General features: G+C 38.5%; 1 protein-coding gene across 16 annotated transcripts in view; it reads left to right on the top strand.

Annotated features, from left to right (window-relative positions):
- The window catches only part of PCMTD1 (protein-L-isoaspartate (D-aspartate) O-methyltransferase domain containing 1), a 34,122-nt gene extending 22,169 nt beyond the window's left edge, over positions 1 to 11,953 (top strand). For 9 of the 16 annotated variants that reach the window (XM_083623065.1, XM_083623078.1, XM_083623075.1 and 6 more), the window contains 4 exons: positions 2,270 to 2,441; positions 3,397 to 3,417; positions 8,380 to 8,503; positions 9,373 to 11,953. In XM_083623065.1, coding sequence (XP_083479191.1) covers positions 2,270 to 2,441; positions 3,397 to 3,417; positions 8,380 to 8,503; positions 9,373 to 9,743 — 688 coding nt within the window. In that variant the 3' untranslated portion in view covers positions 9,744 to 11,953. The remainder of the gene's footprint in view (positions 1 to 2,269; positions 2,442 to 3,396; positions 3,418 to 8,379; positions 8,504 to 9,372) is intronic. The other 7 variants (XM_083623071.1, XM_083623070.1, XM_083623066.1 and 4 more) reach the window with 1 other exon arrangement.
- Positions 11,954 to 12,296: the final 343 nt, after the last annotated feature.

Here is a 12,296-nt window from a genome sequence, read left to right as displayed (position 1 = left end):
TAATTATTGCAGCCACATAGTATTTCACACCAGTTTGCAATACAATTTTAAATTGTGAAGTTTTCAAAATACGGAGATGGCTACCTGGATTTTCCATTATGAGTGGGGGCTGTATCACAGGGATGGGAAACTGAGGGCCAAATGCATCTTTGCAGGCCCCTCTATCTAGCCCCCAGGCTGCACTCTCAAGAACTGCTTTTGCCTAGTTGGACTGTTTTCTTGAATTGTAATAATGCCTCTTGCTTTCCTGGATAGAGAGGCAGAGGGGTTTGTGTATGTAGAATCCTCTGAACCTTGTGTGGTTGGAATGTAGCCTGATATACAAAGGTAAGATTCATAGTTTTGTTCCACCTACTTTTTGCCTCTAGCTCCCAGAAAGGTTACCCACAAGAGAATGCAACTGTTGGGCTGAAAAAGCTTAATCATGCCTGCTTCACTGCAATTGCATTATCAGTAATTGTGAACTCTCTTTCAATGTGTTTTTTTACTGACATAGATAAGTCTTTGCTATATCTACTGCTGATTAAGGGGATCCATCAATCCTTTGCCATATCTTTCCCCACTCCAGTCCTGTGCTCAGATTTCTGAGTATACTTTTTCACATATCAGGAATAAACTAGATTGTTATACTGGAATACTACTGTGTCTCTAAATGTAACTGAGCTTCAGATTGGCTATATAACATATTTGACAATTTGAAAATATTTTAAATTGTAGTACCTATGTGTCAGGGATGCAGGTGGCGTTGTGGTGTAAACCACTGAGCCTTGGGCTTGCCAATCGGAAGTTTGGCGGTTTGAATCCCTGTGACGGGGTGAGCTCCCGTTGTTCGGTCCCAGCTCATGCCAACCTAGCAGTTCAAAAGCACGTCAAAGTGCAAGTAGATAAATAGGTACCGCTCCAGCGGAAAGGTAAATGGCGTTTCCGTGCACTGCTCTGATTTCGCCAGAAGCAGCATAGTCATGCTGGCCATATGACCCGGAAAATCTCTCTGTGGACAAATGCCGGCTCTCTCGGCCTGAAAGCGAGATGAGCGCCTCAACCCCATAGTCACCTTTGACTGGACTTAACCACCCAGGGGTCCTTTACTTTTTTTCCTTTTACTATGCCAAACCATAGGGCACGGGTGGTGCTGTGGTCTAAACCACTGAGCCTAGGGCTTGCCGATCGGAAGGTCGGCGGTTCATATCCCCATGACGGATTGAGTTCCCGTTGTTCAGTCCCAGCTCCTGCCAACCTTGCAGTTCGAAAGCACATCAAAGTGCAAGTAAATAAATAGGTACTGCTCTGGCGGGAAGGTAAACGGCGTTTCGACGAACCAGAGCAGCACACGGAAACGGTGTTTACCTTCCCGCCGGAGCGGTACCTATTTATCTACTTGCACTTTGATGTGCTTTCGAACTGCTAGGTTGGCAGGAGCAGGGACTGAGCAATGGGAGCTCACTCCGTTACGGGGATTCGAACCACCAACCTTCTGATTGGCAAGTCCTAGGCTCTGTGGTTTAACCCACAGCGCCACTTGCATCCCCTTGTCACAGCTAAAAAGAGTTAAAAGATTAGAAGTGGCAAAACAGAACTAATAATAATAATAATAATAGGAACAACAAGTAAAACAAGATCCAGAGACAGTATCATCAAAATTCTTAAGATATATTTTTTAACCCCACAGCAGATTAAAAACTAAGAGGAGTTGACACTTGCCCAACTTTCTTTTTAAAAATGAATATTTTTGCCATATATTGACAGATCGTTAAAGAAGGGGGCAAGGCAGGATTTCTTTATGTCCAATTATTTGAAAAGTTGTTCTGAAGAGTGGAACTGCAGAGTTCTCACTGACTCAGTGCATATAATTGGGGAATGTTTTCAATGTGAACTACATGTTATGAATTCATATAAAGGGATCTTGTCAACTAAAGGCAATGTGTATATATTTGAATTTGAATTTATATGTAAGTAAAACACATTCAGAGATTTAAGTCCAGTGAAATGAATGAAACTTAAAATGTGCAGCTGTTACTGAAATTTGGCTATAATAAATGTATATGTATTGTGTTCATGGTAAATCTAAGTACTGTATACCATCAAGATAATGCAATTGCAGTAAGTGCTATTCATTACAATAAACTGTCCATACTCCCGCTGAATTCCCATTAGTTCTCAAATTTCTCTGATTTGCCAAAGGACAACTAAAAAGTGCAATTTTAAGTGCAATTTAGTGTTTTTCTATAATGGTATCTATAAAAACATGAAATGTTTGTTTTATCCACAGATTTGAATTTTGTGAACCTGCCTTCGTAGTTGGCAACTGCTTGCAAATCTCATCAGATAGTCATCAATATGACCGGATTTACTGCGGAGCTGGTGTACAAAAAGACCATGAGAACTACATGAAAATATTATTGAAAATTGGAGGCATTCTAGTTATGCCTATTGAAGATCAGGTGATTGAGTATGTTTGTCATGTGTGTTTAGTTGTAACAGATAAAAAGTAGTTCTCTTGTGTGTGGACTCGTAATGACTTTCTTAATGTCAGTTGCCTCAGTACAGTGAATACAAAGGTATTTTGTAAACCTTAAAGCAGAGAATAGCAACATCTAAACAATAGACCACATAATCTCACTCTTCTCTTTCCTTTGACTTCCAGAGATCCCAGTTGTGCACATTATAGCTAATTAGGACCATCCCTGGCCTTTAGTCAATTTTTTTCTGACAGAGCCCTCCTCTGGTTTTGTTGTGCCACAAAAACTGAGTGACTAATTCATGGGTTCATAACAACAAAAAGCTTTTATGTACAGGAGTCCTCTATCCTACCTTCAGACAAGCTATCTATCCCTGCTCTTAAATTAACACTGTTATCAAGGCATCATCATGCTGCAGTTCAGCCTGTTTAAGAATGCACTTTGATTAGTGACTGCTACCCTTTCAGTGCTACTACTGCTATTTATAGTTTTATGTTCAGCATTGTTCAGTTAATCTCTTAAACTGAGCTTTAGCTAGCTATGGTAATGTTATCAAAATAGCATACCTTTGACTTCCCTGTGACTGGATCCCATACTGCTTTGCTAATGTTTGAATAAAGCAATTGCTCAAGACATGCAGATCATCCGATAAGTCGTGCATGATTTCATTATTCATTTGTTAGCAGGAGTACCAAGGGATCTAGCCAACAGGTAAGTGCACCCAACCGTAATTCAGAAATTGGTCCTTTAAAAATCCAGACAAATTAGAAACTATGGACTCAGAGTGAATATATGTTTTAAAGCACAGTGTAATGCTCAGTGACCAGCAAACTGGGACATTTCTTTCTCTTTCCTTTTCAGTCAAGGACAGAATGTTTTGAAAAGCATGAAACGTTTAGTGATACAATAATACTTAGTACTTATTTTTCATTCATAGATATCAAAGGGCTTTTCTACGGTGAGTATAATTATCTCCATTTTACAGATGGGGATGTGTAGGTACACTGATACATGACTTGCTCAAGCTGACAGTATCCCTAAGAAGCCTGCCTTGCTCAATAAGTTACCAAATACCTTTAGAATAAGAATGCTCATCAATTAAATATTATATAACAACTTTATAATTTCTCCTCAATACACAAAACAGCTCATTCTACTACTATATTTTAAGGAAGCATGGATGCTTTTTGAATTGAGAGGTTTACATCATACCACTCTTGTTCAGTAATCACTGATAGCTAACCATTAAGGAAAAACAACACTGGACTGAAGCAAAGGCTTTCAAAATAAATAGTTGTATTGCTGATCTGCCCAGAGGATTGCAAGCTTAATACGTTTGCAGGGAAAATTGGACAGGTAATGATGACTTAACAGATCTTTAATATATAAAGTATTGAGGAATTTTAAAACCAATCATGAAAACTGCTGTAATTATGTCTTCTAATTCCATCCTTGGAAAACACCAAAGGAGGGCCTCTTAAGCAAATTTGTGCGCTCTCAGCAATGTGAACACTTATCCTTTTCCCCCCATCAGATATACACAACTAGTTTTAATCATGCATCTTTAATTTCTGGATATTGTGCATATTAATATATGTATTTAAATACTCATTGTCCTGGGCAATTCATGGATTTGCATGCATCGGATTTCAGTCAGTGATATAATTGTACTAAAACATTCCAAAAGTAGCTGAGTTTTCTTTGTTTACATCAACCCTACAAATTAATGTAGACCTGCAACCCTTTTTAAAGTTAGCAAGAATACATAAAGTGTTTCTAAAAGTAAACTGGGAATTATGTGAAATATGTTTGAATGTAACAGAATAAATGTAGGCTCCCTGTTCCGCCAGTTAAAAATATGTTCTCTTCTTTTTCTCAAGGTGGGAAGTACTAGACAGTGACTTAGTTTGGATAAACATTTCCAGGCTTATTAAGATGAAAAATGAGCAAGCCGTATGCCTCCACATAGTCACTGCAGGCACAAGCAATCAGACCAGGAGGCATCTAATTAAGTTCTTTGAGTAGTCTCTGTGGAGCCACATATGGGTTCTGTACCTCTCCACAGAGCTTCTTTTGAGAAGACTCTATAGCTAGGCTCTAGTTTTAGCATGTGCCCTCCTCCCCCATGCATATATTAAGGGGCATGATTCCCTCTCCTCCACTTTCTTTCATGTCACAGGACACACCTCATATGAAATCTTTTGAAGACTTGATAACTTAAGTAGATTCCCCCACTCCCCAATACTATTATTTCACAAATGCGGGTAGAGATGCCCTCAGAATCACCCTTCCCAGAGGTTTCAATGCTTTTCCTCCTCGCTAGTCAGTTTCCGGTTTGGCCTGCACCAAAGCTGTCTTTCCTTTAAACCCTTGCATCTCTTATCATCCTGCTCAGCCTTGCTATCTTATTGTTGTGTGTAGTGTTTCTCAGTGTTTATGAGTCTCTTCCTTATTTTTTCATCTGTTTAAAGTAAAAAAAAAAAGTTCCTTTTATTCTGAGGTTCATTTTATGCTTTTCTATATGCTACAGTCATTTGTTTTCCATTTTTCTAGTTTTCTTTTTTCCTTTTCTTTTGACTATTCTTTTGGTGTGACCACTTTGTCACTGGGCTTCAGCCCTTCTAAGGTCCCCCCCCCAAAAGTGTAAAACCTGTGGTCAATGACACCAAGACATTGCTGCTTCAGCCATTCTGATGACAGCCTTCAGGCATGCCAGTGCCATTAAAAAGAGAAGGGAGCTCCTCTTTAAATACCTCATTGCAGATTCCCACATGCCTATATCAGCGGCAATCACAGCAGAAGGGTAGCCAACGTGGTGCCCTCCAGGTGTTGCTTGACTCGAACACTCATCAGCCCCAACCAGCACTGCCCCAGATCTACAGTTACTATGTTGCCACCACCTCTATATCAGGGATGAGAAATGCCTCAATCAGCTGGTGTGAATCTCAGCTGATTTATCTGCTGATGATTTACAGCAGTATGGAAAACCTCAGTGATGGGATTGTAATTGTCTAACTTACAATGCAAAGTCTCTGCTGCCATTGCTTCATTACTGAGTGCTGAGGTCTTATCCCAGCTGGCTGCACCACAGGCAACTATCTTGTTATTATTTGAGGGTGATAAAGGAATTGGTGTCAGCAGCTTTCTCCCACGCTTTTCCCCACACTTCTCTCTTAGTATGGAAGATTGTTTTTCCTTCAGGATCAAAGTTATGTTGTTGCATTGGTCTCAGCAGACTCTTCCCACAGTAACTCAACTGCCATAGATACCATATCAAAGCTGAAGAGTCTCAATGCCACTATCTATCCCTGCTGCATTTTTCAGTGGGGGCTTTACTGTTACTGCCTTTGAATCAGGAGTGAAGAATCCTTGATATCAATGTCACTCCCAACTTCTTTTTATTTTGCTTTCCTCTTTTCAATGATAGCTTCACTTGGTATTGACACTGAAGGAATCATTGAGCATTCATTAGGTTTCCTTTCATCTATCTGCAGCAGTCCTTGAAGTGTTTGGTAGTGGCAGCATCTGTGCATTGCACATAGCATTAACTTTTCACGTCACCAACATTTGGGGCAAAGAGGTTTTTCTTTGTTCTTCCACAAATGGCATCTTTCAAGATCGGTGCCTCGGTGCTAGAACATATAATCAACTATTAGATAACAGTTGTAGGTGTAGAGATGGCTGATTAACTACTGTTTGGACCAGAAGTCCAGATTCACTTCCTACAGACTTCCTCAGGACCAAGAACCACTACTTTATGTTAGGAGGGCTATTAATATGTCTGCTACCCTTTGTACAGGGAAGTTTAGTAATGGTATAGACTTTCAGCACCAGCTGTGCACATTGAGCAGTCTGGGATTCAGAGAAATGTTGAAAACAGAACACTTTTCCTAGGGAGTTGCACCATTGAGCCCTCTAGCCTCCACTTCTATGTGACAGGGATTTGTTGGTGGCATCTTCTTCACTTCTGTGGTCCCTTTTCAGGTGGCAGTATGCACTCATGATAGCTAACCCTTGCACAACAACTCTCCTTCTTCCCATGGGTAGTCTTTCTTGGATTGACCCTCACCACCTAATATTCATCCTAGTTTTCTCAATCCAGAAAAAAAGGAAATGATTTCATGCCTTGGTAATTTGCCAGACTGTGTTTCTAACTGGCCAGCATCAGACCAGCTTTAGTTTTTATCTGCCGTAGCCACTGCTCAGCTTGTGCTCACAGTGTGTTTTTCTGTATTTTAAATTTGTTGCCACCTTGAAACAGTCCTGTTCTGGAGTGGGTTTATTAGCACTCCATGAGGGTTGTTGTTGCTGCTTCTCATTTTTCTTAGAAGAGTCTCATTAGTTGCAACCCTTGACTCAACAGTCTCTAGGTAGGTGCCTCCTTCCAACAGGCCTTGCTCAACTTGTTTTTTGTGCCTGCCCCTACCTTCAGGAACAGCTTATTACTCTACCCATGTGTGTAGCTGTGCAAAGACTACAAAGGAAATGGACATGTTGCTTTCCTGTAACCATAATTCTTGAGAGTGAAAATATGTGTGGACACGCAGCCTGTCCTTTCCATCTTCAGGGGTTAGTGTGTTTTGGAATTTTTAGATTGTTCAATTTTGGGCCTCTGTGTTGTTCAAAAATTTGAACTGTGCACATAGATGGTGGTAGTGCAGTATCCACCAAAACTCAAGCCTAGCTGTAGAATCTTCCAGAAAGACACTTTGCACAGGTGCAAAACCCGTATGTGTGTGTGCAAAGATGACTACACAATGAGCTAAAGGTACAGGTAAGCAACCAGCACTTCTCATTTCATCGCACCAAGAAATTAGAGTTGCCAACTTCAGAGCAATATTTTAAATAATGGTTTAAGTTAGTTAATATCCTGGGTGGTTTGAAAGATGGTAACCATAGTTTCTCAGTTCAGCTGAAGCAGGAAGTTATGGTTAATTAGAGACTTCTGGTCTGATTGCTATAGGAGCGCAGAGCACTGTTAGAAACTGAGATATGAAAGCTAGGAGATAATGGCACTTTAAGCCTAGGTTATGGGTGCAAAAACGGAATGTTTAGGACTTTTTTTAAAAAAAATAGTGAGAATACAAAGCTGAAAATGAATGAACTGCAGCTAAAATATTATATTTATTTTTCACTTGGTCTAGTCCTTCCCCTGCCCACCCTCCTAATATTCTTAAGAAGATCTCTTTTCCAATCTTCAGAGAGTACCTGGAAATGGGGAGGCAGAAAAAGGTTCCCCTTTCCTTCCACTCTGCAGTTTTAATCTGAAATCATAGGTGCAGTACTGCAGCCAGAGCTCAGAAACTGCTTGCACTAATGAAATTCCCTGTCGCAAAATGCGCCTAGAACAATGGGAGTTTTGAACACTGGCACAGGGAATGGCATGCAGGAACATAAGAGTCATATCTCAGTTTATTTAACCAATATATGACTGTCCAAATGTGGTTAGTGATCTCAAATGTAGCAATGAACTTTGACTTTATTGTTGCATGAAGAATCCAGTGCAGGCGTTGGACTCGCATACTCTTCCTTCCTCCTCTGAGGTTGCCATGTGGGGTTTGGATATTTCCACTTCCATTTTCATTTAAGCACAGTTTAATATTATGTCTGAACCCCAGACTCTGATTAATTTTAACTGTGGCTTACTGAAACCAGCTAAGGTTGTTTCAGTAATCATATTCAGGACTAACAGTTTGTTCAGGTTCAGTCAAAAAGATAAACTGTGCTTAATAAAATGCAAGGAAAAGCTTCTGATCTCACAGCTACGCTGACTGAGGAAGCATGTGATTCTGATGCTTAGCCTTGTGATGGTAAAGCTGTAGTTATGTCAGAGCAAGGCCGGCATATGAGAATTGGACAGGTGTAGATGAAGTCATGTATTTAACTGTTTTGTGTCTGAAACTTAAATGATTCCATGCAGCTAACCCAAATACAAAGAACTGGACAAAATACTTGGGAAAGCAAAAACATCCTTGCTGTTTCATTTGCTCCACTTGTGCAGCCAAGCAAGAGTGACAGCAGCAAAAATGATACTGTGGGACTTCGTAAGTACCATTTAACTCTAGTCTTTCCTTTGGGGCGCAGCTACTGATGATACTTACATAAATATTCTTAAAGTTATATTAGAATGTATTGCATCAGAACTCAGGCTTTTGGTGTTTCTCACTTCAGACAAACCATGAGCTGTAATCAACGATTTTTCTTGGTCTACCACCCATGATTTGTCTGGTGGAGACAAACCATGAGCCCAAGTTCATATGTAACATTGAACCAAACCTTAGCCCTGGATAGCATGGCAGCTGCAGAATTGTGGGAAGAGTGTAGTGGCTGCAATCTTCACACCATGAACCTGCATGTTCGTCATTATTTGACCTAGCATTACCTATGAACTGAGCTACATTCTGTTTAACATGATCTGGTTTAAAAATATGTGGCTAGGGGCACCTATTTGAAGGAACTACATAATAACTCTATGGCCCCACTCTTTTGATAGAATTCTCTTGTAATCTATCAAATTTTGGGCAAGATAGTCATGAAAAAGTGACATGATATTATTACCCACGCACCCCCAATAAATGGGCAGGGCAAACCTCATGCCATATCAACAAAGTGTTCTTGACTGTCCAGTTCAAACCTGCAGCATGAGTCAGTGTGACTACTGCTCAAGGAAGAATAAGTCTAAAACTCTGTTGGTTCTGTATAACTAGTTGCCTTTAACTGGATACTGGCCAACATAACTGATCTTTTGGCATTGAAAGCATTCTAGTTGTCATCCATTTCATAGTATATTATTTTTACCTTCTTTCAAAGGTTATTTCCTTTACCTAGTTAAAAATTTCACCATCGATTTGCAGTACTGCTCTTAGATAACTTGACCTAGAGAGAGCAATCTTAATTTTCTCTTTCTTTTCAGCCCCCTGTGCTGTTAGGAATCTACAGGACTTGGCTCGGATCTACATTAGGCGCACTCTTAGAAACTATATAAATGATGAGTTGCAAGCCAAGGGTATTATTCCGAAACCTCCACCCAAACGCAAACGCAGACGGTGTCGTAGGCGCAGGATTAACACCTATGTGTTTGTAGGCAATCAGCTCATTCCTCAGCCTCTAGATAGTGAAGAAGATGAAAAGATGGAAGAAGACAACAAAGAAGAGGATGATAAAGATCACAGTGAAGCCTTGAAGCCAGAAGAACCCCCAATAAATTTATTGCGGGAAAGAATTATGAGTCTACCACTTCCTGAATCTCTAAAATCGTACTTGACATACTATAGAGAAAAATAATTTGTTTTAAGTAGATGTGATAATGCCTACTTGATAGATCCATTAATCTTGAAATGTAGCATTTACTAAGAAAAACATGGACAGATTTCAGTAGTCTTTCAGTAAGACTAAAGTGCAGTGATAAAATGAAACATAACTTGTCTTAACTTTGCTACAAGGACTTGCACTTAGCAGTAAACTCCTATTTTCAATTCATTTTTGGTTACCTTTTGAAAAATGCTCTTTTAACTCTGATAGAAATATATTCCAAAGCAGTATACCGCACTAATTAAGAGTTTGCATGTGATAAATCTCTTTTCCGCTCTGACAAATTTGTATTTATGAGAGTTGGTGAAATTTTATATGTGTGAATAATTGAATGACTACATTCAGACATCAAATGAGAACTGCCTGCATTAATTCTCTGGAGAAAGTTTTTGAGCATACGGGCAGTTCATCTCATGTTGAATTGGAAAACTTTATTTTTGCCATGGCTGTATCACAATCATCGTTACTGTGTTGATGTGAATGTATTCCAAGGAATACATGAGTGCAATAACTGTGTGCAGACACTGAATGAGCTGGCTTTAAAAAAATATGAACATTCAAGTTCAAAAATGTCAGTAGGCCCTGCTACACTTTATTTTATATATTCTCTTGCCAAAAGATCTCAAGAAAAGTGACTGCTTCTCTTTCAGAGCCTTAAAAAACTTTTGTTGACTATGAAAATTTTTAAAAATATAATACAACCCTGTTTCTTTAACACCAGCCGATGATAGTCAACAATTTCTCAGACTTTCCAGCATTTATGAATAAGCATTTAGTTTCTTTTTTAAAGTTCATGGTACAGAAAGCATATTTCATATATTAAAGATTGTAATTTAGGTTTCAACTATTTACTACTTTATAGAGTAGAATATGTAAAAAGATTAGCTTGTATTGCTTATTTGCATAGCTGTAATAGTAGGATTTTCTTTTTTAAGAAAAAAGGTTAAGCAGGTGCACTTTAAGTGGAATCTGTACTTATTTATCTCTGATAAGACAAGGCATTCAGTTCCGACATTTGCTCTTGATACTCTTCCTTTTGGAAATTATTAGTAGCATTGCAAGCTTGTATGCTTACATTGCTTGACTATATTCCATCTGCCAGCCCCCTGCTTCACTGGTTTATTTAATGGCATTGCTTGAAGGGGTTGGTTGTTGTTTTTTTTAATTTTTGCATGATGGACTATGTAATTTTCACTAGCTTTATAATTTAGTGTAAAATATCAATGAAATAAAATGGAGCTCAAGATATGCTGTAAAAACTGCTGCTGTTATGGACACCTGATTTGTTTGGGCCCAATCAAAAGCATTCCTTAGGGACTATTTACTATCTAGTTATATCATAAAACAATTAAAATTCTTAAGATAAAATCAGGATTTATGGTGAGCATTTTACATATTCTCAGAGCCTGATAGTTTGTAGATGGAAACCAGTTAAACAACACCTGATCTAGCAGTCATGGTTTGTAGCATCCACTTCACAATATAAATAATAACTTAATCTGTCACTATGAAATACATATTTTTACTTAACAGGTTGGATTTCATGCTTTAATTTGCCAACTATCCCCCCCCCCCTATATTCACAATACTGAAAATTCAGCTCCATAAAAAAATCCTTCTGGTTTAACTAGCTTGATGAGTTGTTTGCAGAAAATGTACACTAATGAGTAAATATACTCATTGCTGGAAATAAGTATGCCAGCCTTATTTCACAGCAATAAAACTTATTTCCTATTATAGTAAAACTACTGCAGTAGTTCTGAAGGTTTATCTGTGGGGAGCATTGACTATAGCACATCTTATTTTATTTTATTAGAAGAAATGAAGTTTTAGGCATTCTGAAATTCAAGTTGTACCTTGTATTGGAATTTCATCCTTTTTGGAATTTCTTCATACATTTTTTCAGTTTTCACAGAGTAAAATATTAAATAATTTACAAGGAGAGACTTTTAGTCAGGAGGCTTTTGAAGAATGACTTTGTGTGTTTTTCCATTCTGTTGTACTCTTGTTCAGATAGATAATAGAGTAGTTATGAATATGCATTATGTAATTTTTGGAGTCACAGAAGCAATGTTTCTTTTGTGTTTGTGGGTTTTTTCACATTCTTTGATTTATATTTACTTTTAAAAGTATAAAAATGCAAAATGAATCGAAATTAAACTTTTGTCATAATTACAATAAAATGTCTGGTGATTTTGTGCTGATTAAAACTCAATTATTGTTTCTTTTTGCTTGGCTTTTTTGCTTAGTGATCTGAAGTTTGAGAATTGAACACTTCAAAGATATGCTTATAATACCGCAGTTGAAAGCACTGGTGTTCTTGGGAAGCTTGAACATCATTATATCAGTATATTGCTATTTGTGTAAAATGACAAAAGGTAAAATAGCCTGTCATGACATCACGTAAGGACTACTAACTACAGTGGTACCTCGGGTTAAGAACTTAATTCGTTCCAGAGGTCCATTCTTAACCTGAAACTGTTCTTAACCTGAGACACCACTTTAGCTAATGGGGCCTCCCACTGC

This window comes from Podarcis filfolensis (assembly GCF_964270895.1).
Source record: "Podarcis filfolensis genome assembly, chromosome: 7".
Classification (NCBI taxonomy): Eukaryota; Metazoa; Chordata; class Lepidosauria; order Squamata; family Lacertidae; genus Podarcis; species Podarcis filfolensis.
Note: the sequence above shows the minus strand (reverse complement) of the source record. Positions and strands in the feature narration are given on the sequence as shown.